The sequence below is a fragment of the Danio rerio genome, chromosome 24 (genome assembly GCF_052040795.2).
Source record: "Danio rerio strain M-AB ecotype USA chromosome 24, GRCz13ab, whole genome shotgun sequence".
NCBI lineage: Eukaryota > Metazoa > Chordata > Actinopteri > Cypriniformes > Danionidae > Danio > Danio rerio.
In genome coordinates this window covers 6,350,611-6,377,423 of record NC_141044.1, presented here as the reverse complement: position 1 = coordinate 6,377,423, position 26,813 = coordinate 6,350,611, and the positions used below count along the sequence as shown (strand labels likewise).

At 37.0% G+C, this 26,813-nt stretch overlaps 1 protein-coding gene across 12 annotated transcripts in view; it reads left to right on the top strand.

Moving 5' to 3' along the window:
• Positions 1–26,813, top strand: part of myo3a (myosin IIIA) — a 131,543-nt gene that overhangs the window by 36,582 nt on the left and 68,148 nt on the right. For all 12 annotated transcript variants that reach the window (XM_087308339.1, XM_087308333.1, XM_087308335.1 and 9 more), the window contains 2 exon segments: positions 15,760–15,864; positions 15,983–16,082. In XM_087308339.1, coding sequence (XP_087164465.1) covers positions 15,760–15,864; positions 15,983–16,082 — 205 coding nt within the window.

The following is a 26,813-nucleotide window of genomic DNA, read 5'->3' as shown; positions in this document are numbered from 1 at the left end:
AAAGGGGACATTATAAATGGATTTTTATGCAGTTAACCAACAATAATCACAAAAAACTTGAATTATAGTTTAATATGTTTGCCTCACCTGCCTATCTCTATATTGACAACTTTTCTGGCATGGTCAGTTTGCTCAGTAGCTCACCTTGTATGTTGTTGCACTTGTAATACAGATGACATAGGTTTGAGTTGGGGAACATGGTTCCACAAAAGGGATAAAAACAATGTAAACAGTCCACTTTTCTCTTATGCTTGCTTTTGAAAAAACTATTGGTTGGGTTTAGGGAAGGTTTGGGTCAGCGTTTGGCTAGGTGATCTGTACAAAAAGCCCCACATTCTCGTGGATGTGTACAAAATAACGTTTATCTGAACCATAAGTAAAGTATTTCAGACTTGTAAAAATGTTGACAGCTCCCTCTAGTAGATTTGACCTTTGAAATATGCAACTTTTACAAAAAAGGTAGGCTGAAGGACATATTTCCAATGAGCCTGGTAAATAATTTTACATAACTTACATGCTGTTAATTTTTTTTTTTTAATGTTAGAAAAGTTTTGCTTTCAATCTTTCTTAGTTTGGAGAGTCATTTACTCAAGCAATAATGAATCACTGAATCATTCACTCAAACAATGTTGATTTTATTAAGCCATTCATTCACACAATAACGATTCATTAAGTCATTCATTCACTCAATATCAACTTACTGAGTCATTCACTTGAACCATAGTGAATTACAGAATAACTTATTCACCTGATGGCAATTTCATAGCCTTCTGAAAGTTATGCAGTATATATACAGTAATTCAAACAGTTATTACCATGTTAACATGTCTATAGGATATAACATCTTTTTGGTACTGATTAAAATATTAGTAAGACCTGTATTTGCTGATCTTTTATCTATAGCATGAGACAACAACCAACATGTGAAGTCATTTTAAAATCACCTGACTGTTAAACTATAAATTTAAGATAATAATTATGTTAAATCATAATCATTAGTTTAAATGTACAAGAAGTTTATCAGTAAGAAGGTTTGCTCTTGTGCCCTTTTCATCTCAGACATTTATAAGTGCTCGGTTTCTTTGATGAAATAAGTTCAAACTGTTCCAAGATGAGTGTTTCTGTGCTTCTGAACATCCTCACCACTTATCTTTGTTCTCGAATAATCTCAGCACAAACCGACCTTTCCGAGACCTTTGTTGATATACAGACTTTCAAAGAAGAAATCACAAGATCAGATGATGTTTTCTATGTACTCTTCTTTTTGTTAAACATACCATCTACGGTTACCTTGTTTTTGCACAGCCGAATTTAATGTTAGATCATGTTCAATATATGCATATCATATCCCTTGCCTGTCGAGATTAATTTATGTTCATTTGGTGTGAAACTTTACCTCGGTGTCAAGGTGTGGGTCTGAGCAGGGTTACTTAACACGTCTCATAGTTTTGTAACCTAATCTGTAAAGGCAATAAGGGATATGCTTGTACATGTAATGTTGCTTTACTAATGCAGGACTTCATATGTGGGTCTGAAAGCGTTTATAATGTGAAATTAACTTTAAATACTCCACGTGTTGTTTTAAAAGATCATTTAGGCTTTTGGGGTGCACTAGAATTGTCAAAAACACTCTTTCTTTGACATACTGTACATCAGGGGTGTCCTGCATAGTTTAGCTCCAACTTCCTTCAATACACTTGTTTGGAAGTTTCTAGTATACCTAGCAATAGCTTGATTAGCTGGTTCTGGTGTGTCTAATTGGGGTTGGAATGAAACTTTGCTGGACACCGGCCCTCCAGGACCGAGTTTGGGCACCCCTGCTGTACATTATTTCCAGTCGTGTACAGTCTAAAATGCTGTGCCTGCATTTTGTTTTTACAGAGCCACTTCTGAAAAGCCCAGAGTGATGTGATTGTGCTCTGACAGTGTGTTGTGATTGGCCAAACACCTCAAGCGTGTCAGAAATGTTACTCCCCCTACCATAATCACCAGTCTCAGGTTACTGGACTTCCAAAGTAATTATAAGTGCCGGTTTTACCATATGAGTTCAAGCTCAAGTTTCTGACACAAGTTATACCTTTTATTTGATTGGAAACCTATTATTCCTGATTGTCTTATTAATCTAATATTGTTTACATATCTATATGTAAAGGTATCAAAAATATCAAATACATTGAACTTAATATGCAACATGAAATATTTGCCTAATGACAAGTCTCTTTTCATTAATGATCAGTAGGAGCTTATAAATGTACATATGAGCACAGACTAATGATTATGAAATCATACAAATATCCTAAAATCTTGTATGCCATCTATATACAGTAGTGGGGCAAAAAAAAGTATTTGGTCTGCCACCAGTTGTGCGAGTTAATTAATGGCATCTGTTTAAACTCGTTATCTGTATAAAAGACACCTGTCCACAACCTCAAACAGTCACACTCCAAACTCCACTTTGGCCAAGACCAAAGAGCAGTCAACGGACAGCCGAAACAAAATTGTAGACCTGCACCAAGCTGGGAAGACTGAATCTGCTATAGGTAAGCAGCTTGGTGTAAAGAAATCAACAGTGGGAGCAATTATTAGAAAATGGAAGACGCACAAAACCACTGATAATCACTCTCGATCTGGGGCTTCATCCAAGATCTCGGCCTGTGGGATCAAAATAATCACAAAAATCCCAGAACCTAGTGAATGACCTGCAGAGAGCAGGGACTAAAGCAGGGGTCACCAATCCTGGTCCTGGAGGGCCGGTGTCCCTGCAGGGTTTAGCTCCAACTTGCTTCAACACACCTTGCTGGATGTTTCAAGTATACCAAGTAAGACCTTGATTAGTTTGTTCAGGTGTGTTTGATTAGGGTTTATAGCTAAAATCTGCAGGACACCGGCCCTCCAGGAACAAGTTTGGTGACCACTGGACTAAAGTAAGAAAGGCTACCATCAACAGCACACTGCGCCCTAGGGACTGCTGCTAGTACATGTCAAGGCCCGTCTGAAGTTTGTTAGAGTGCATTTGATTTGGTCAGATGAAAGCAAAATAGACATTTTTAGGTAAAAACTTAATTTGTCATGTTTGGAGGAGAAAGAATGCTGAGTTACATTCAAGGAACACCATACCTACTGTGAAACATGGGGGTGAAAACATGAACTCAATTAAGTATGATTTGCTTATCACCCAATGATGGTTGGGTTTAAGGGCGGGGCGGGGCTAGGTGCCACGTCTCCTTTTTAAAATCGTAAATTTTCGTACGACTCAACTTGTATGAATTCCTACAAAATAGCTACTAAACTGACAAAACGTAACATACTTAATTTCCTCATGAGATCAGACTGGGATACCAGGTATCAGATTTGCACAATTCATATGCACAATGCTTTGGCTTGTTTCCCTCGCTCGAAAGCTTGACAGAGCCCCTGCACGTAGCTACGGTTGCTAAGCCACGATTGGTGTGTGGCCATTTTTGAGTGTGGCTTAGCGAAGGGTCGATACCTATTCGATAGAAATTAAAGGCCTCTCTCATCTATTTAAGAGGGAGAACTTGCACAGTTGTTTCCCAGTGATGAGTTGCGGCTAGAAGGGCATACACTGTGTAAAATATATGCTGGATAAGTTGGCGGTTCATTCCGCTGTGGTGACCCCTGTTTAATAAAGGGACTAAGCTGAAAAGAAAATCAATTAATGAATGAACTTGCTCAATTGGTGGCTGACTAAATACTTTTTTTTTTTTTTGCTAAACTGTATTTGAACAAACAGCAAACATTTTTTTCCCCTTCTTTTTCTTTTCACTAACAATTACCACAAGCTACAAAAGTAATTTTTGTGGTTTGCAAACCTTAAAGCAAGTTCCTCCTGCTGCAGTAGAGGAAATTATTATTTATTTCTCCTTGCCCGTGTTTCCCTAAAGAGCTTTGCATTTCTGTATGCAAACTCCTGCATGCAAAATCCACAGTCAGCAATCCAAATGTGGAAGCTAATCCTCTGGCTGGAATCACGGTTGAGCATTCAGGCTGTCAGCAGCCGAGGAGATGTGGGGGAAACGAAGGGGGGGTTAAATTGCCATTGTTACAGTCGTCCCCTCTGAACTGTAATTTTCCGTATTTTCGGTAGGATCCTGGAAGAAGGCTCCTCGGTCTTGAGTGACCCCTGATTACAGAGAGGACTCGCACAAATTGCGTCCTCCGCTTTACTGGCTGCTCATCAGGCCTGGTGCTTGTTCTGCCTTTTCTTTTGTGCCTTGGCTTCTAATTATGGATATGAAGGGAAGCGCTTTCATCTGTGCACACCGGTTCCTCGCCGACTACGCTCCGCTATATTAAAACTTCAAAGATATCGGAAATGATCTCTGTTCGGTTTTGTTTAAGTTAGCTTGTAGGCTGCAGTTGGCGCTTAATGGCTTGGATAGGACTGATTTATTGTTGAAGTTTTACATGAAATAGCACGTCTCTGTTCTGTTGTTATTCAAGGGTTTGATTTGAAGTGTGTGTCTTTTTGCAGATATGCAATTTGTGAAAGCCTGGCAAATTAAAGGAATTTATTCAATGTATTCTTAAAAAAAGGAGACAATGAGCATAATTTGGAAATAAATTGGAAAAACATGAATTGATATGAGTCTATAGGTTTTCCCATTGTTGGTTTGGGACCGGAAGAGCTAGAATAAAAGTGTTTTTAAAATTTTTTAAACACCATTTTAGGGACAAAATTATTAGCCCCTTTAAGCTATATATTTTCTCGACTGTCTACAAAACAAACCATCACTACACAATAACTTGCCTAATTACCCTAACCTGCCTAGTTAACCTAGTTAAGCCTTTAAATGTCACTTTAAGCTGTGGTGTCTTGAAAAAATATCTAGAAAAATATTATATACAATCATCATGGTAAAGATAAAATAAATCAGTTAAGATTTAGAAGAAGTTAGAAATGAGTTATTAAAATTATTATTTTTAGAAATGTGTTGAAAAAACAAATCTGTACCCCAATAGTCCACAGTGGTACCTAAAAGAAGCATATTAGTACCCAAATGTAACAAACTAGTACCTTTGAGGTACCATTATGGACCCTTCATGTACAAATATGCACCATTTGAAAAGGTACTGCCCCAGTGACAGCTAGAGTACCTTTATTTCTGAGAGTGTGTATAATGTACATTTTTTACAAAGGTATAAAACTATTCCTCAAGGAACATTATTTGTACCACTGTGTACCTTTTTTTCTCAGAGTGTATAAATATACAGTTGAAGTCAGAACTATTAGCCCCCTCCGAATTTTTTTCTTCTTTTTTAATATTTCCCAAATTATGTTTAACAGAGCAAGGAAATTTTCACCATATGTCTGATAATATTTTTTTCTTCTGGAGAAAGTCTTATTTGTTTTATTTCAGCTAGAATAAAAGCAGTTTTTAATTTTTTCAATTTTTGTTCAACTGTACTTCATATAATAAAATATAGTTTTAGATAAAGATTGTGTGAAGTCCAACTAATTTAACTTGGATTTATCTACACATAATATTATTTCAACTATATTTTTGTGGTCAATGTCATTGCATTCAACATATTGTGGTTAAAACCACAGATCTAGCAGGGCAATGCCCTGCTGTTTGATTTCACTCATTTTCTTTAATATAGTCAAAGTGGTGCCTGTGGTTTTTGGCCTTGTTTCCTGTATTGAATGGCACACTCTTTGAAACAAAGCCCTTTTTTGAACCATGTCTGATGTGTCTAGCTTGTGCCCATCATTAATTCACAATGAGGTTTAAAATGCCATTGTTTGTCAGGGCTTTTTCATTAAATGTTGAAAGAAAGCGGACACCTAGCTCATTATTTGTGTGTAAATGATAAGCTACCCTAGACAAAAGAGGCCTTTTTTTCTAGGAAGGTGTGATGGCCACACACACACACTTGCTCAAAGAAAGCACCTGATTTGATCATCTGCTGCAAGCAACAAATTTCAGTTCAAATCAAAAAATCAAGGTTAGAGATCCAGGAACATAACTAATACATGAAGGTCCCAATATTCTGATTTGGTGTTCATTTTCGATGTTTGCTTTGGGGTTAAAGGAAACCTGCAGTGGTATTCTGGTAGTAATTGCTGGATGCTTAAATGAAAATGTGTAGCTACAAACTGTATGTGCTGCTTATTTTTATGAGCTTATGTTATGCCACTTTATATTTATTTAGAAATTTATACCAGTGTAGCTTTATAGTATTAAACATGAAATATGAGCACTTTTGGTTATAGTATAGTTTTAAGTTGTGCTGTAAAACAGTTATCTGGTACATTAATTAGTAATGAGTTTATTCAAAACACGATTTTGTGAAGCTTGAAAACCCATTGAAAAATAAATAAATAATAATAATAATAATAATAATAATAATAATTAAATAAAAAAACAGCTATAAGCAGCAATTTAGAGGCTACGCCAAAGACTATAGCATACACAAGACAAGTCACTTGCATAGTTTTGGTCAATATGACAAATGAAGCCCCACCTTCTAGTACAGGAGCCACCCATTGAATCATCTAATAGACTGAGCATTCTCCAGGGACGGGGGTGTCTTAAAAAGTCTTAAATCATTACTAATGATAACGATTACCATTAGTCTGAGTAATCAGTTCTTTAGCAGCTCCCAGCTGTGTGTGTGTAGTGGAGGCCAGCTAGTGAAATGCGGTGCAGGTAAACTTTACTCCTCTGACCTCTAAAGGTTGTCTAGCAACAGATGCTAGAGGCATGGTCTTTAGCCTCCTTGGTAGAGCAACCCACTTCAATGCGGAAAGTTGCAGTTCGATCCCAGCTCAGAGCAGGCTTGGTGCAGTAGGACCAGCAGGGTTACTTTGGTGACCCAGATGGGAGTGAGGTTTAGGATGGTGACTGTAGTGGAGGCCAGCTAGTGAAATGCTGTGCAGGTAAACTTCATTCCTCTGACCTCTAAAGGTGCTCTAGCGACATGCTAGAGGCCATGGTCTTAAGCCTCCTTGGTAGAGCAACCAATTCCCATGCGGAAATCCGCCGGTTCGAGCCCAGCTTGGAGCGGTTTAGCTCGTGGAGGACTGGTGGGGTTACATGTGTAATCAAAGGAGAAGCAGAACAGGTGTGTGTGTGAAGTGCACGGTGGGAAATGTAGTGCAGTTCAGTGGCACAATTGTAGTTTGGATGATAGTGCATGTGTTTACCAGCATTCTGCAAGTCTGGATCGCTGGTGATCATGACAATACCAGTCCCAAATATTCCCAAAAGCTTGCTTTTTTCTCATTTTGGCTTGATTTTGTTTCAGAATGACTTTACATCTAGTTTGTTCCTCAGTTTAGCTTTTAAGTGTATTAAGGCCTTTGCCAATAATCTATTATCTATAATCTACTATACTTTTAAAGACACACAATTCATGACCGCTGGAATCACCATAGATGCATAGTGTACACAACTATACCCAAGGATGCTTCAATCACACAATCGGAGTCTCAGTTTGTGGACATTTAATCAGGTTTGTTTTGTACAGTCACTTAGCTACAATGATCTATACAGCAGCATATTTACCCGCTTGATGGGCAACCTGTTACATTTGCTGCGAGAAGATAAGTAAAAACACATTCACAGCGATCGTTGTAATGGCATTTGTGTGTGGCTCATTCATCTTACTGTGGTATTTGTGACTGTATGTCTCTGTTTCAGGTCTGAGTTGGTGTCTGTCTGTTTGCTGTTTATTCTGATGTCCAAATCTGGTTATCCTTGTCTGAATTGAAAGGTCATAAGAGTGAGGGGGAGAACATATTTTGAGTGGATGGGAAAAATTAGCTCACTTTAATTTAAAGGCACAGATGCCAAAATAGCTACCAATCCCTCTGACCCAAGCATTGAGATTTTTAATAGGGTATAATGAATAATCTAATAATTTGACTTCGCAGACACATTCTAGAGACACAAAAGGCATCTTTTTTATTATTATATTTTGTAAAAAGGCCAAAATTGGAGCCCTTTAAGTCTTTGAAAGCCATCAGCCGCGTTGAAAGTAGGAGTTGGGGAAGGATGGCAGAATTATCCTTGAGTCTTTTCATCCGTATATGAGGAATTATGTTGATGACTCGTCAGTAGATGACATTAATAACATGTCCTTCGCAGCCTGAGGTAATCCAGAGTGAGATGGTCTAAAAATAAAACAATATCAGGAGGACATTAAACAAAATTATTTGTTATAATTACTGCACAAGATGATTTTGTCTTGTCATTCCCAACACATGACTGACTGTCGCTGGTGGAGCACAAAATGAGATGTTTAGCAAAAAATTCTTCTTTTCATTACAGTGAAGGTCAATGAAGGCTGTTAAGCTAAATAAAACATAAAAAGGGACCATGAATGTAGTCCGTGTAGATTCACGTTTAAAAGAATGGACTATGCAAATCAATCATATGTTAAGAATTAAATTTAGACATATGAATCAAAATGAAGCGCTACGGTGGCGCAGTGGACATGCTCTCACCTCACAGCAAGAAGATTGCTGGTTCGAGTCTGTATCAGTTGGCATTTCTGTGTGTTCTTATTATGTTAGCATGGGTTTCCTTCAGTTGCTCCGGTTTCCCCCTTAGTCCAAAGAAATGTGGCATAGGTGAACTGAATAAACTAAATTGGTTGTAGTGTATGAGTGTGTGTGAATGTGAGAGTGTATGGGTGTTTCTTAAAACTGTGTTTTGGCTGGAAGGGCATCTTTAGTGTAAAACATACTGGAATAGTTTGCGGTTTATTCCGCTGTGGCGACCCCTGATAAATCAGGGACTAAACCAAAAAGATAATGAACGAATGATTCATATTAAACTATAAGAAGTATTGAACACTATACTTCCGAAATATAGAACACTAATTCAATAGTCTTAGATGGTGGCTGAACAAACTAAGTACTACTTTGAGAGTTTCAACGGAAACAAATCTATCATGATTCCAAGCTCCCTCATAAAACAAGAAAGCTCTTCATTGTTGTTGACAATACTAAAATATCAAAATATGCACTAACTGCCTTCATGTTTACAGCCCCAACCTAACAGTCTACTTATAATCTAATGAAAATAAGTTGTCATATAGATGCAATAATTTAAATTCAACAAACAGACCATTAAAATAAAGTCTGACCAATTTACACAATGTCATTGCCGGTATGAATAGTGCATTTTTAAATTTGGTGGTAAATTTGTTCCGGTAATTTTAAAGTTATTTACCAGTATTACTATGTGAAAGTGGCTAATGAACACTTATCAGTATCCAGTTATATAAACAGTATTGATCCTCAAAAACAACTAAAAACATTATTTATCGCATTACAGAACAGTAGTTGAAGATTTTTCACTGTAACACGTTTGCACATGCTCACTTGCGTTGTAAATCAAAACAACAATGGTAGTGTGTTCCAAAGCTTCTATTTCAAACATTTTTTTTTCCATTCCTATTTTTCAGAAAGTTCAAAACACAGTCATTGTTTAAATAAATGGATAAATTCATAAGTTTTTAAAATGTTTTGTTAAAAACATTATTGTGTAAATGTTTCCTTAAACCTTTTAGACTGGCAACAATTTCTGTATGCACCTTTATTGGTCCTTTTAGCATGAAATTTGAGCTCTCAAAAGGCATAAACAGCAGCCTCTTGTGGAGTTATGAAAACAAAAACTGTAAAAAACATAGCTCCTGGGACGTATTTTGCTCTCTCATGAAATGTATATAGAGGTACGTAATCAGAATGAGCTTGAGTTGTAAAATTTGTAAGGCAACGGGTTTACTCACTTAATTTAAGCAACGTAAAGTCATTCATTCATTTTTTTTTTGGCTTAGTCCCTTTATTAATCCGGGGTCGCCACAGCGGAATGAACCGCCAACTTATCCAGCAACCTATCTCTAGGAAATATCCATACACACTCATTCACACTCGTACACTATGCACAATTTTGGCTACCCAATTCACTTGTATCGCAAATCTTGGACTGTGGGGAAAACCTGAGTACCCAGAGAAAACCCAATGCGAACGCAGGGAGAACATGCAAACTCCACAAAGAAACTCAATTGATCCAGCTGAGGCTCAAACCAGCAACCTTCTCGCTGTAAAGCAACTGAACTACCTACTGCGCCACTTCATCACCCCCGCAAAGTAAAGTAATCTTTTTTTTGCCGTGTAAAAGCTGACACTGCAATGGACATTATAAATCGATTAATGTGATTTGTAACCTTGGATGTATGCATAATGGCCTACAAAACAACATTTAGGAGCATGTAAACCACCTCAGAAGCCTTACGGATTAATTTAATTCAACACTTGAATTACCAATTGCTTGCAGTCACTGCATCAGCAACTCAAATGAAGAACATGTTCACAATCTCCTCTGTGCCTGACACTGAAACATTTGCTGTAGCTATAAATGAAGCGGGACGCTCCCTGCAGTTAGCTCAATTAACTTTGGTAAACGGTAGTGAAACATGAAGGTGTGCTACAATGCCAGAAGCCCCCGTGGCACAGTAATAATGAGATTTTCAGAAATAGGTCTGGAAACTGTGGGAATACTCCACTCTCACAAACATACTGTACCTTGTTGTTCAAGTGTCCACATTTCACCTTTCCTGCCCAATCCAATAACAAACAACACTTTCAGTGTACCACTTATCAATATATATATATATATATATATATATATATATACTGTATGTACATATATATTGAACATGTCACCAGTTTTCTTAGTTAACATTTCTTTTTTTTTTTTCAGAAAAGATTTCTAAACAAATGTTGACTTTAAATATTTACCAGATGTTGGTAACAACCAATATAATTCATACATAATGAATTTTTTTTAATTAAAAAATAAATAAAAAACTAATTAGTTTAGAAATTATGTGTAATGAAGTGAAATGACACAGGGTAAAAAGTATTGAACACATGAATAAAAGGAGGTGTAAAAAGGCATGGAAAGCCCAGACAGCAGCTGTCTCTCTTATCTCTCAGTAGTCGGAAGGCAAACCTACCGATTTTCACTAAAAATTTATATTAGCTTCTTCAGTCCCAACACCAGGCCCGTGCAGAGACAGTCCAAAGGGCATGTGCAGGATAATTTTTGTGAAGAGCGGGGGGGCTTCGGGGGATTGGTGTATTCGCGCGCGTACTAAAGAGCGGTGTTTTCGCGCGCGTTCTGATCAGCTGTGTTATCGCGCGCCTACTGAAAGGCGGGACCGAGGGTGTGTCGCGTCTCGGGGCACTTTTGATCATTTTGGAAGGGCACTTTCTATGCAAGACTAAAAAGGGCATGTGCTCTGCACAGGTTGAGCCCTATGTGTGCACGTGCCTGCCCAACACCTACATTACCAGATGATGAAGATGGAACCAGGGTGGATATTTCAGCAAGACAATGTTCTCAAACACAGCTGAAACGTTCAACTGGTTTCAAAAAATAAAATAAAGCTGCTAGAATTTCCCAGCCAATAAACTGATCTCAATCCAGTAGAAAATAAGAACTGAAGACCAAAATACCTCCACATCAAAGTTGATAAAAGCAAAGAAGGTCAAGGTGCTCCAGAATTGGCCAGTCCAGTTACCAGACATGGACATTATTGAGCATGAAGGAAGAGGCATTGAAAATAGTCTGGATGAGTCCTGCAAGAATGCGTTCTTTGCTATTCCAGATGGCTCCACCTTTTTAGTATTTAGTAATGTGCATTGCTTAGCACTTCATAATGGCAGTTTTAAAGGTGACTTTCTTAGTATTTAGATTATTTTTAAAACCCTTAGATTCCAGGTTTTAATATTAAATGTATTTTCAAAATATTTATTAAAATAATATTTTAGTCACCAAACGTAATAGAAATTGAAATATATACAATTAAAATCAAGCAAAATATTGCAAAAAATAAATAAAAATCAACTAAATTTTTCATTTTTCTGCTTCTCTTGATTATTCCTCTTTTTAACATTTGTATTTAAAAAACTTTTCATAACATAAAGTTGGGTGTACTCGTTTTTGGACTGTTAAGCTCCAGATTTGGCTTCAGTACTGATTAATCCAATGTATATGAACAAATATAATATTGTATAGCTTCTAATTAAAATATGAATTTAAAAGATAGATTTGTGAGGGGGCGAAGCAGTGGAGCAGTAGGTAGTGCTGCCGCCTCACAGCAAGAAGGTCACTGGGTCGCTGGTTCGAGCCTCGGCTCAGTTGGCATTTCTGTGTGGAGTTTGTATGTTCTCCCTGCCTTCACGTGGGTTTCCTCCGTAGTGTATGAGTGTGTGTGTGAATGCATGTGTGGATGTTTCCCAGAGATGGGTTGCGGCTGGAAGGGCATACGCTGCGTAAAAACTTTCTGAATAAGTTGGTGGTTCATTCCGCTGATTAATAAAGGGACTAAGCCGACAAGAAAATGAATGAATGAATGATTTGTGAGTGGTGAACGTATATATACTAAGCACTGTATGTAAAAACAAAGCCTTGCCATCATTATCATAAGCAACTAAACCTAAAATCGAACCCTAGTAAGTCACATCCTCCTATTTTAACTCAATCCTTATTGCATGCTTCATTGCTAGAAGCATAAGGAATTATACAGTTCAGCTTTACATATAGTCACCTCTAAAGAGTTTTCTGCTTAATCAAGTCTATCCGCCCACCCAGCCAAACTCCTCAGAAAAGACGTAAATGTATTTGAACATGTAAATGCCCTCTCGGGACATGAAGTGATGCGAGTCATTGATGTTCTCTTTGAAGTGTTCAGCGTTCTGCTGAAAGGCCGGATCAAGCAGATTGTTTTCAAAGGATTTGTAATTGGTTGCATTAGTAACGTTAGGGCCAATTTGCTCTTTTTTTTTCCTTTATTGGCTAGATGTGTTTTTTTTCTCGAACAGCAAGGTGCACATCACTGCGTCTGTATTTCTTTTTCATCAGAATAGAAGAGAATGGATTTTAGGAGTACAGCGAATAGGAGATTGTCGGAGCATTCATACAAACATTTTGTCCCATTACAATAGCAGCGGGCCGAAGACAGACGTGTTTGCCTTTGGTCGATTTAAATGGCTCTAAATAACAGGGTATTGTTGTTGCCTTGGCAACATGCTAGACCATTTTATGTAATTTCAAGAAGGCTTGTCTGGGGAAAAAAAGAACCATTTTCACCTCGGTGTCCTTTGACTGAAGGCAAGCATTTAGCATTGATTATAAGCAAACAGCATCAACCCCCTAAATTTGCTTTATAGAATTCCGCATCTATAAAACAAACATTTTTTACACATTGAAACTAAAACATTTTAAATATGCCTCACTGTACGATTTAATACTAAGATCTCTTTGTCCTGTTTTACAATAGCGTTATTGTATGTTCAGCCTCCTCAATGAAAGGAAAAAAGTAATAATATGTATTGTGAATATAATGTTTGATACGTGATTTGATGCCTTTTAAAAGCAGTTGATCTCAAGAAAATCAGTTTGACCTTTTTTATTTTTTTATTAGGAATTATTTGTGTACTTGTGTTTTTACCAGAAACAAATTATATTGCGATATAGGTGTAGACATTCGTTATATTTTAAGGTTTCCTTGTTACAGCATAATTATTAATGTTACTAATGAGTAATATGATTTAATTACATGTATTTTCTATGGTTAGGCTTCTGTGTGGGTTGCATCTTCTCATTGTGTGGCGTGGGTTTCCTCTGGGTGCTCCGGTTTACAGTCCAAAGACTAGCGCTATTCACCTTATTCTTCACCGACGAGTGGGTGCAGCCATTTGAATCTTTTTGGCTCGAGACTTCCGGTCTCATTCACTTTCATTCATTTTTAGACATTAAAAACTGCTCGTTTCGCTGTTTGATGCTGCAAACTGATATTTCCTTATTGTATTATTTTTGGTCTGTATAGTCATGCAAACATTTGTTTGTAGAGCAAGTTTGACCATTTTCTGACGTTTATAAATCCTAGTCATTTCTCCCATAGGTGACTGAATTGGAAGTTCTTGAACAATCGCATAGAATAAGGTCAATAGGTGAACTGAATAAGCTAAATTGGCCGCAATGTGTGAATGAGTGTGTATGGATGTTTCCCAGTACTGGGTTGCATCTGGAAGGACATGCATTGTGTCAAATATATGCTGGATAAGTTGGCGATTCATTTCACTGTGCAACCCCTAATGAATAAAGGAACTAAGCCTAAGGAAAATGAATGAATGCATGCTATCACTGCAGGCTAAAGACATCAACATGACGTCAACACAATCTCATGGCACTTCGTAACTTTTTGATTTAGTTGCTAATTCGTTTCAATTCGTACAATCTAATTTGTAAAATTTTGTACGATTTCCTCATCCCCCAATGACGATTGGGTTTAGGGGTGGGGTTAGGTGCCACGCCTCCTTTTTCAAATCATACAATTTTGTACGACTAAACTCGTACGAATTCATCCAAATTAGCCACTAAACTGCCAAAACGTAAAATACTTGCGTTTTCTCATGAGATCAGGCTGCGTATTGACGTTGTTCTCCAACTTACCCCAACATAGTGGGGACGTTGGATTTTGTTTGGAAATAAAAGTTGGGTTGACGTCAGGCCGACGTCAATGTCCAACCTGAAATCAACCAAATATTATGTCTAATCATGTTACACCTTGACGTTGTGTGGACATTACCACTATGACATATATCAGACATTGGACTTTGGTCACTTTCCAACACAACCTAAATTCAACCAAATATCAATGTTATCTGACGTTATTATTGGATGTCAAAATAATGTTGGCCTTACATGCTGGCTAGACAATGAATTTTGGTCTGATGTCATGACCTACATCTAACCTAATATTAGCGTCTTATGATGTTGTGTGCTTTCTGGGAGTGTTAGGGTGCAGTTAGAGTATTTAGGGCTAGTTCCTATATTTGCTTGTAAAACCTGAATTCCAGAAATGTTTTGTTTTTAAATGCAATACAATCAAGAAAATGCTGATTTCAAATATACAAAGTAAATACTTTCTTTTTTCGTTGAGGAAAAAGGTTGTATTCTAGAAATTTAACAAGCTAAATTTTGATGCCTGCAACACACTCCAAAAAAGTTGGGACGGAGGCATTTTGAACATAGTTTGACATCAACCATCCTTATGTTTTACTATCTGGAAATCGGTGACACTTTTTTAATTATTTTTTTTGCTCAATCTGCCCTAAATACAAAACGTCCGATGCTCAACAGTCACTGGTTATCATTACCTGTTTTGCCTTTTCATGATGAGCCATACATTTTCAACATCTGGGATCTCGTTTATAAATATAGCTTGCTTACACACAAAGCATGAAATCATTGGAAATCTTTACTTTTGTACTTTTGTCCAAAAAAAAAAAAAAATACAAATAAAATTAAAAGAAATTCAGCAAATTGCATATTATTGATTTCATTGCATTTTATACCTTAATTAAAGTGTTACCAAATAAATTAATAAATAAATGTGTGTGTCTATGTGAGTCTGTGTGTGTATGTTGTATTCCTTACATTGTGAGGATCAATGTCCCCGCAAGTAGTACCAGTAATTTTTGATCTTGTCTGGACATTTTTTGGTCCCCATAAGGAAAGAGGCATATAAATCACACAGAATTTAGTATTTTGAAAATGTAAAAATATACAGTCTGTACAGTATAAAAATCATTATAAACATTACATCTATGAGTCCCTGTAAACCACCAATACAAACAATGTTTTTGTGTCTGTGTGTATGCGTGTTTTCCTGCAATTATCTAATTGAATAATTCATGTATTCTTTTGTTTGCAGCTGTGTAACGGAGGGTCTGTCACAGATCTGGCCAAAGGTATGCTAAAAAGAGGAGATCGCATGGAGGAACCCATCATAGCCTTTATTCTACATGAAGCGCTCATGGTAAAGCTTAATAACCAACCCTGACCCTCTATATTTTTAGCATTTTTTAAACAAATATAGATCTTATTGTGCCATCTCACTTGCTTGAGTCTGTAACATGTGCTTATTTTCTCTGAAGGGTCTTCAACATTTGCACGTCAATAAGACCATCCATCGAGACGTCAAGGGCAACAACATCCTGCTCACCACGGGCGGAGGAATCAAGCTGGTTGACTTTGGTGAGGAAGCTGGTCTTTTATTTTATTAGTACCCCTGAAATCGAAATATTATTAAGTGTTATTATCAGTATGTCAGTCTTAAAGGCACATTATTTAACTTTCACCACTAGAGGGCATGTATTCACAACAAACAAAGGCACATTTTGTTGACCCAGTGACTTCAGTGAATCAAGGGAGTTGTAGTCTTCATTATATCAAACTCCTGCAGAAATCACATTCATAGATGAGCTAAAGCATTCAATATTCTAACTATCATTATAGGAGGAATCAAGCTGGTTGACTTTGGATTGGAAGCTGGTCTTTTACTTTACAATCCCCCTGAAATCCAAAAATGTGTAGGTGTTATTATCAATATGTTAGTCTTAAAGGCACAGTATTTAATTTTCACCACTAGAGGGTGCATATTCACAATTAACAAAGGCATTTTTGATGACACAGTGACTTCAGTGAAACATGGGAGTTGTAGTCTTCATTATATCGAACTTCTGCATAAATCATGTTCATTTAAAGTATTTAAAACGTATTATCATGACAGGTGGAATCAAGCTGGTTGACTTTGGTGAGTAAGCTGGTCTTTTACCTTATGAGATGCCCTAAAATCTAAATATTTTAGGTGTTATTATCAATTTGTTAGTCTTAAAGGCACAGTATTTAGTTTTTGCCACTAGAGGGCGTGTATTCACAACAAACAAAGGCATATTTGGATGATGCCGTGTGGAACCATGGGAGCTGTAGTCTATGTAGTTCATTATAGCGAACTCCTGTAAAAAAAAATATCATGACTACAAATGTTTGTACGTTAGTTTTACTTAATTTAATAAGTTAATCAGGTTTTAAGGTTTTTTAAGTTATGCAAGATTTAACTTATTATAAGGACCTTAACCTATTATAATGGCCTACTTAATGAGGTCATTTGACATTTAAAAATTACTGTATAACATTGGCATTCAAATTTTACTGTATTAAATACATTATGCCTATGAAGAGTCCCTGTAAACCATTAATACAAACATCTGCATGTGTGTGTGGGTTTGTGAGACCTGTAGCTGTGTTCTAAACACAGGTCAAAGCCATTACATGGGAGTGTTTCAAAGCTAATTGAATAGCACTTATTTCCTCTCATCAAGAGCACTGCATTTCCATATACAGCGATGGATGTCTAACACACTTGCATTAAAGCTCTTTCCTGGCATCATGTCATTGGGACAGAGGGTTTTGTCTGCTTTCACATACTAATGAATTGCTACTAGCTTTTCTTGTCCAATTTCGAATGAAGGTCTCTTAAAACAGAGCTGCAGGACGTGATGGGAATCGTACAGGATTTAATGAATTCAGTCCCACTTAATGATTCTGGTTAACTAACAGATGCATTAACTATTCTTGTAGTCATTTAAGGAAGAATGCACTATGTTTGTATTCACCACTCAGAGTTTAGTGCCATTAAAGGATGAAATCATTTCACATTTCAACATAAATATGGAGGGATGTATTAAGTAAAGGTAGAAATGTATCACAATTATACTCATATATTATTTTGGTATTACATACTGTATGTTCCATTTGCAAAATAGGCTCATTCTGAAAACGTCCCCCTATTGACATTTCTGGAGAATGTGAATTATGTAGCCAAAAGTACGTATGCGCTGTATTTGATCTTTAAAACAAATTCTACGAGGCGGTATGACGCCATTCCTTTTCGCGCTACATCCTGACCGCTTACCTCCATGTGGACAGCTTTCTCGCTGTTACCAGTTTAGCTCGCCATGTAAGTCGGTGGACTTAAGACACGGGAGGTAGAGGTGATAGATGCGGTAACCCCACAGGCCCATCCACTAGGCCACTTAATCAGTTGGTCAGTCAGTCAGATTTACGCGAGAAGAGAAGGAACAGACACTCACAACAGAAATTTGAGATCAGAAAAAAACGTACAAAACAGCCTCTGGTGGATTCACGAATCAATAGCTGTTATACATTTGTTTTTGTCAATTTTTCATAGCAAACGTTGTCATCTTTGTATTTAAAATTACATAACTGAGCAAATTCAACTTAAAAATAGTTCATAAGCATGTCTTATGAACACCCCTTCAAGCAGGCGTCACCAATCTCGGTCCTGGAGTGCCGGTGTCCCTGCAGGGTTTAGCTCCAACTTGCCTCAACACACCTGCCTGGATGTTTCAAGTTACCTAGGCTGCGTGCGACACTGCCTACTACTCAGTAGGTACTGCATTTGAATTTAAACGTACTGCTCGGCCGTTAGAAAAGTACGTTCTATACAGTATGAATGTGAAAAGTATGAATGGAATTCAGACGTACTACATTCGCCATTTTGTCATGGTCATGTGACCTACCTGCGTCAGTTGCATCGCTTCACTTCCATTCATGAATTCTCTCGCGGGGCATTATGAGATAGTGCAGCGTGCATGGCATGCGCACTCCAGAATCTCGACGGAAGTAGTAAGTTCTCTGAGTACTTCTCGCATACTGTTTTTCGAATTCTATGAATTCTGACATACTTCTCGGCTCGCATACTGATTTTAGCGTACTATATAGTATGGAAGTATGCGGTTTCGGATGCAGCCCAAGTAAGAGCTTGATTAGCTTGTTCAGGTGTGTTTAATTAGGGTTGGAGCTAAGATCTGCAGTAGACCGGCCCTCCAGGAACAAGTTTGGTGACCCCTGACGTAAAGTGCTACCTAATATTTTAATATAATTGTGAACAAACTCTTATGTGCAAACTGTTTTATTATATATATTTTTTACATTTACCAGCCACTATATTAACAAAATAACACTTAATCTTGTAACTTATAGGATCTGCCTTTATTTGTGAAAGAATTGTCAGTCAAATCTCATAAAACGCCAATCAGCTATTCCTCTTTTAAACCATCTCTTGTATTCCCAAGCATAAATACATCAGTGAAACAGACCATTCCCGACTGCCTCTTTTCATTACTTTCGGGAAAACGTGTGGCCTTTTCACAGAGCCTGTAAGTGGAGCATTTCTGAGAGCCTCTGCCAGTACATAAGAGCTTATAAACCTTTAGAAAGCCAGTAAATGCTTTTCCTGCACGTAAACAGCCAATCGTAAGCTATTGTGATGTCGCACGGACTAACGCTTGCTATGCTCCACACGTTTCACCCCTTCACGATTAATTTCCAGACTAAAATCCACTCTAAATGTAATCTCTCCTTATGTTATTCTCTAGGCCACATTTAGCCCCTCAGATGAGATATTTGCCCCCCACCCCTCCCTAAAGCCACCCTCATTGGGGTATCAGCCCCAGAGCAGAGGCACATAAAGCCTGTAATTAGTCGAATGCATCCCAGGAACGCGGGAGATAACGGGACATCCTCCCCTTTTTGAGGAGGGGTAGAAGGCTTGGCAGAGAAAAAGAGAGAGAGAGAGAGAGAGAGAGGAGAGATTTATGATTTTACAAATGCTTTTATTAACAAGCAATTATTTAACAAATTGTTTACAAATTATTTCCCAGAGATGGGTTGCGGCTGGAAGGGCATCCATTGCGTAAAAACATGCTGGATAAGTTGGCGGTTCATTCCGCTGTGGCGACCCCGGATTAATAAAGGGACTAAGCCGACAAGAAAATGAATGAATGAATGTTTACAAATTAAATGAATTCATTTGTTAAAAACAACTCTTCATTAATAACAAAACGCAACCCAACATGGTAAAACCATTCAATTTCACAAACATTAACTGCATTGATCATTTCATAATAATTAAAATAAACGATGATTCTTGATTTTACTCGATTTTTAAAGACGAATGCAATGTTCTTACCGTTCCTCGTTTCTATCTTTTTTCTGGTAATATAAAAAGTAAATATAAATTATTTTGCTTGACCAAAGATGAAATTTGTTAACTGACATGAGAGAGAGATTTTAACAATTTATACTCTTCGCACAATACTTATTAAACATAATTCTCTAGATTTTCCTCTCCTCACAAGAGCGTTTGTCACACACTAATTTACACCAGGCAAATACGTGTTATTTGTTAAGTTACAACACACCCTGACCCATTACTTTACAAAAGATTTGAACTTTCAATTTAATTCAGTTCAATTCAATTCAACTCCAATTCAATTCAGTTCAGTTCAGATAACAAAATTCTTTTAGGAGTAGGTTATGAATAGGTTAACTTATCTAAATTTGAGCCACCATACTCTGATGCATAACTTATTTCTACAGACTCTCCACCATTCATTGCATTTTATGATTTTATTAGCTCTACAAATGGCTATTGTTTAGTCATTGTGACTTTATTCATTTATTATAACCACTAATTTAGTGAGCAAAATTGTAAAGTAAAAGTCATTGGTGGGTAATTTCAAACATAAGTAGTGCATAAATACAAGTTGTTGTGGTTTTTTATAGTGCATAAATTTGACCCATGCTGGCGCTTATTGGTATAAATGTCCCACTTTTTAATCTATTTTCATCTAAACAATTTTTAATGTCTGGGTATTGTACATAACGCAATTTTAGTAAAAGTCAATGACTGGAAGGCTTGAACGTTTTATTGAAGATCTGTTATGTACATTTGAATAACAGTGATGGGTAAAATTGACCCCATGGCGGTTCTAGTGTTAAACATGGTGGCTCAGTGGTTAGCACTGTTGCCTCACAGCAAGAAGGTCGCTGGTTCAGTTGGCGTTTCTGTGTGGAGTTTATATGTTCTCCTCGTGTTCACGTGGGTTTCCTCCGGGTGCTCCCCATAGTCCAAGGACATGCACTATAGGTGAATTGGACAAAAGCAAAATTGGCTGTAGTGTATGAGTGGATGTCTGAATGTATAGGTGTTTCCCAGAACTAGGTTGCGCCTGGAAGGGTGTCCGCTGTGTGTAACCAACACAATCTCACGGCAATTTGTAACTTTTTGATTTAGTGGCTAATTAGTATGAATTCGTACAATCTTATTCGTACAATTTAGTACGATTTGCTCATCATCCGGTTGCTCAATGACGGTTGGGTACGACTGAACTTATACGAATTCATAAGCATTAGCCACTAAACTGACAAAACGTAGAATACTTACGTTTTCTTGTGCGATCAGGCTATATGCTGGATAAGTTGGTGATTAGTTTTGCTATGACGACCCCTGATGAATAAAGAGACTAAGATGAAGGAAAATGAATGAATGAATGTTTAGATGAAACAATGTAGCCAGGGTGATGTGAATGATGTTATCAAGTAAATAAATGAATGAATGAATGGAAAAAAATATGTAAATCTGTACAAAAGGGATATAATCACGAACAAAACATCACAAAACAGATTAACAACAGTAGCAGAAATGTTACAAAATAAATAGAGAGAGATGTTCAAAAACCCATTTAATTTAAATAACAAGGGGAGACAATATGCACAAATTACATAACAAATTTTATTATAAATATGAAAAAAACATCTTAAAAAAAAAAGCAAAAATGCAACTCTTTTTTTTTTAACAATTAACAAAAAATCACTTTAACACACAGAGACAGAGAGAGAGAGAGAGAGAGAGAGACAGACAGAGAGAGTAAAAGAGAGCATGATGGAGTGATGAGTCATGCAAGAATCTCTGAACTGCTATAGCAAAGTTGCTGTCAGCAGGAAGGGCTTAGTGTCAAGAGTCTATCAAGGACAGGGGCTAAAATTCTCAGTGACATCACAGAAGTCTAGCCAATGGTATTCCATCAGCCTTCACAGCTGCTGCTTCACAATTCTTTTACTTATATGTCCTAAAAGCATGTACTCTTTTTTTTTTTTTTTTTTTTTGAGAAATGTACTAGTTCCTCATTAATGGACTATTGTGTTGCTGTTATGTGCCCTGTCAATCATTTGGTTACATCATCCACATTTCTGTTTTATTTAATTTTTTACCATATTGAAGGTCAGTCTGGCATTCTTAGAGAAATCTTAGGTTTGCATAATTATGCATTCAGAAGTTATTGACCAAATATGCTTTGATAAACGTTGTTGCAGATTAAATATACTGTCGAAGCAGGAATAAATAATTTCCATTAGGTAAGATATTAATAGATGGTAACAATTTAAACTTCTAGGTTCAACCAGAAGTCTAACATTCTCATAAATAAGCCAGTGCTTTCGAAATATCTGCTTTTGCATATTTGAAGCATTTACATAAGCAGTGCATGCAGAGTGGCCGATTAGTGTTAATGCAAGCATAAATGCAAAATGGTAATGTGACATTATGGAGCATGACACAGAGACATGTTTCTGAAAGGTCTTTAAAGCTTTAACGGCCATAAAAATAAATAAAATTGTGCATTTGTAGCTTTTATCTGAGACCGCATATCTTAATAAAATTAATTTTTAAAGTATATGTTTAAAAAATAAATAAAAATTAAATAAAAAAAATAATAATACATGAAATATATATAATACGCAATCTCCAGAAATGTATATAGGGGTACAATCTCAGAATGAGTCTATATTGCAAATAAAACATATGTCATACCAAAAATAATATATGTGATATATATAATATTTATTTTCAATGTATGGAATTTACAAGCAAGTGTTAATAGGTTGAGCTAATCTGACCTTATTTCTATGACTGACTACAAACTTAAAAAAAATAAAAAACTTTAAAAAAACAACCACAAGCTCTTCAATATGTTCAGCTCCAACATATTTGTTTGTAATGTTTAAAAAAAAAGAGACAAATGAATGTCACGAATGTCAAACCAGACCACATGGTGGTTTCTGTTGTGATTCAAGCAAATAATTTCCAATTTGCGTATCATTTATGGAGGCTTAATAACCAAATCATGTAACCCTGCCTTCATTTTAGACAAGGCTTGAAGGACACTCGCTTTATATGGAGGATAACATTCAGTAGCTTATTAATAACTTATTCTAAATGATCTTTGAAAAAAATAACACCAGCTACTTTTAAATAACTGTTTTGTAAATAATGCTATACTTAATTTAGTAGTGAAAAGTTAATTATTCGAAAGACCCACCCCTCACTGATAAAGATCCAGAATTTGTCCCAAACATGAGCTCATTTGTCTTATTGTGACTGCTATGTCATAATGAATTATGATAATAACCCATCAAAAAGGCTTTAAGACCCAGCGAAATCCTATGTTGGCTGTCAGTACAGAATTTTGGATGCCAAATTTGGCCCAGCATGACTTAATGTTTTGAAGAACTGCAAAAAGGTCCACTTTCACCAGGCTGGCTATGGGCCTGTTTAATATTATTCATTCATTCATGCATTCAGGGCTTAGTCCCTTTATTAATCCGGAGTCGCCACAGCGGAATGAACCGCCAACTTATCCAGCATGTTTTTATGCAGTGGGTGCCATTCCAGCTGCAACCCATCTCTGGGAAATATTAACACACTCTCATACACTTCAGACAATTTAGCCTACCCAATTCACCTGTACCGCATGTCTTTGGACTGTGGGGGAAACCAGAGCACATGGAGGAAACCCACGCGAATGCAGGGAGAACATGCAAACTCCCTACAGAAATCGAGAGCCGAGGTTTGAACCAGTGACCCAGCGACAACTCCGTCGCCCCCTTAATAATTATTTTTAATTTTAAAAAAAATTAATTGGAAACATGACATTACAGTAAGTCCTTCATAGTGTCTTTCTGCTCCAAACCAAGTAAAAACCTCCCTTAAATGTTGCTCAGTTTACCCTGTCAACCTATTTTTTCCCCAAAAAAGCAGTGCATTTCCTGAGTGCTCGGCCAGAGTCGTGCTGGGGGCGATATCTGTCTCCCACTGTCAGGAACGGAGCCACGGCGAGTGGGTGGCTGTCGGACCGCGGCAGTATGGGGCTCCACGTGCCCACGTCTCCGAGCTCAGAGTCACGCAGGCCTAATGCGTTATCCGTGTGAAGGGGCTCACGCTTTACTGAGCAGATAAAGCCCCCACACTGACTCATCTGAATGAAGGGAAGAAAAAAAAAACTGCATTATTAGACAAAAAGAGGGAAAGGAAGGGGGGAGTGGATGAGGACGCTTTAGTGGCTTTGTCATGAATATTCTAATTGGCAGTGTTATCTCTGATGATTATTAAGACCGGCCCCGGGGCCCCGTGCGGATCTAATGTAGCAAAAAGGGAACAGCCGCAGGAGACTGTTTAGTAGTGTGTGTGTGCCTGTGTGTGTTGTTCTTCAGTACATCTATTGTCTTCTCCTGTGCATTTACAGCCCATAGTATACACAAATCAACGTTTTTTTTTGTGTTCGTTTCATGTGTTGTGGGGATTTAATGTGTTCATGAGTGTTATGAAAGCAAGAAATTCTTTTAGGAACTGCCAGAAATCTGCTGTTTACTTAATACTGGTGAATCAAAGCTGTAATCCTTCAGAAATAGAAGGGAGGCTCTTTTAAAAAGATTCTAAATTAATCGTGGATCATTTTAAAAGCAAAAAAAAAAGATTAATCTGCTCTAAACATTTCAGATTGTATCTGATTTACCAGTTTTAGGCCCAATCCCAATTCCATGTTTGTGCCCCTACCTCTTCCCCTTGCCCTTTGCCCTTGAAAGGAAGTGTAAAGGAGAAAGGCTACAAAATACAGCACCTGCACACGTCATCATATGTCACTGCAATCTCTTACTTCATATGTGATCAACGATCGTCACTGCTGTAGTTATTCCAGTTGCGTTATTTTCTGGTATTTATCTGTAGGAAATCACTGAAGGTAATGGTCTTATGTTCTCATATCGATATAATGTGGCAATAAGAATAAATAATGACTTTAGTTTTTATATGGAGGCTAATGCAAAGGTCTTAGTAGCTACATTTCTAATTAAACACACGTATCTGAGTACTCCTGAATTTCTTGGGTTAAATTTGTCAATGGTGTTTGATTAGAGATGAAAGTTGAAAGAGAGTGTCCTTTCAGGATCAGCACTATGATGTTTGATGTTCGCACAAACGAGGGCAAAACATTTTGTTTTCTTTGTGACCTTGCTTGATCTCTATTCAAATTGTGTTTCCATTGCTGCTCGGCTAAAAGCCAGCTCATTATATGTCAAGTCAAGTCAAGCTGAGCTTTTTTGTCATTCCACTGCATGTGTGGACAAAAAGTGAATTAAAATTTCACGACTCACAGGATCATGGTGCTACATAAACAAACATAATCAAAATTGCAAACACAACGCTGAAAGTAAGAGCTATTTTAAACCTTAAATTACTGCTTGTTCAAACTACCTATTTAAAATGAGTTAAAACAACACAGTTTGTATGTTTTTTGGGGCGACAACTTCATTGATTTATGTTCAGTCCACTTAAATGTGATAAAATGATTAAGCTAACTTAATAGATTTGTGTTGACCCATCATTTTTACAGTTTATGCATAACTAGCATATACTGGAGTGGTAATGTTACTAAACTCTGTAAACCTAACAGTGGAATTCACTAAATGAAATAAGCTAGTTTGACTTATCATTTTTTTAAAGTTGAAAAATAATTGTGGTAACTTAAAAATGTATTATTTTAAGCAGAAACCATATCAGTGATGAAAGAATTCGTCACAATCAACAGCAATCCAGGATTGTAGATCACTGGGAATCATTTACTTTCACTCAGGACTACAACTCCTGGTATGCACCACATACTCACATCTGTTCCAGTTTTCCGCTGATTGCTAACACACACACCTGAAGCCGTTCAGAACTGATTACATGAACTTTAAATGCAGCACAGACACACACACACACACACACACACACACACACACACACACACACATATACACACACACACACACACACACACACACACACACACACACACACACACATACACACACACACACCAGTTGCTGAGTCTTGTTTAACTGTACTATGAGCATTACTATGCGGTTCCCTTGCCTTGCCTTCCCATGTTTGACCCTTGTTTTATTTTATTGTTTATTCCTGTATAGTTTTAATTAATTTGTTCTATCAACTGAAATCATACCGATTTGATAGCTAAACTTAAAATGTTTAAGTTACAAAAACTCAAAACGTTTGATGATAATACCACGAATAACGTATGTGATATAAGTTTATAGTGCCCAAACCATTTTGTTTCAAATCTTAAATGGTTTGCAGCAATCAGTTAACCTCAATTAGTTTGAGTTAACATTACTTTTTGGGTTTTACACTATACTAACTGCTACCTACCAAAGTAGCAAATTATTCTAGCCCAGATTTATATAGCATACATTTATCAAGTACTGGCATAAAGCATGTGGGCCAAACATGGCCCGGGTTTGCACCAGGTAGCACTGTCTTTAAGGCAGCATACAAGACATGGGCCAAATGTCAAATGTAGTATATGGCCCAGATGTTAAACATTGATATATGGACCATGGACTGTAAGCTTGGCCTATCTTGCCCCACATTTAAAATACTTTCAATTTATTTTTGAGTAAAGAAATATTTTTATACACAAAGTAATTTCAATCTTCCTGCTTGCATCTTCAAATGCCTTTATTTTGATCCAGGAACAAATCAAGATTTAATTGAATTATTAATTTATTAATTATTTGAATTATTAATCTATTGTTTCCTGTATGTTGCATCTCACAAGCACAAATTAAAGTGTTCTGCTTTAAAATCTAAATTTAAAAACATTCTACAAATCAGGCGCTTCAAAAAAGCATGCCCATAGCATGACTTAAGCTCAATGTTTCATGGGTTTATCAATTACATTGCAGTTGTGACACACCAAGTCTGGCTTTTAGACAATAGCCAAA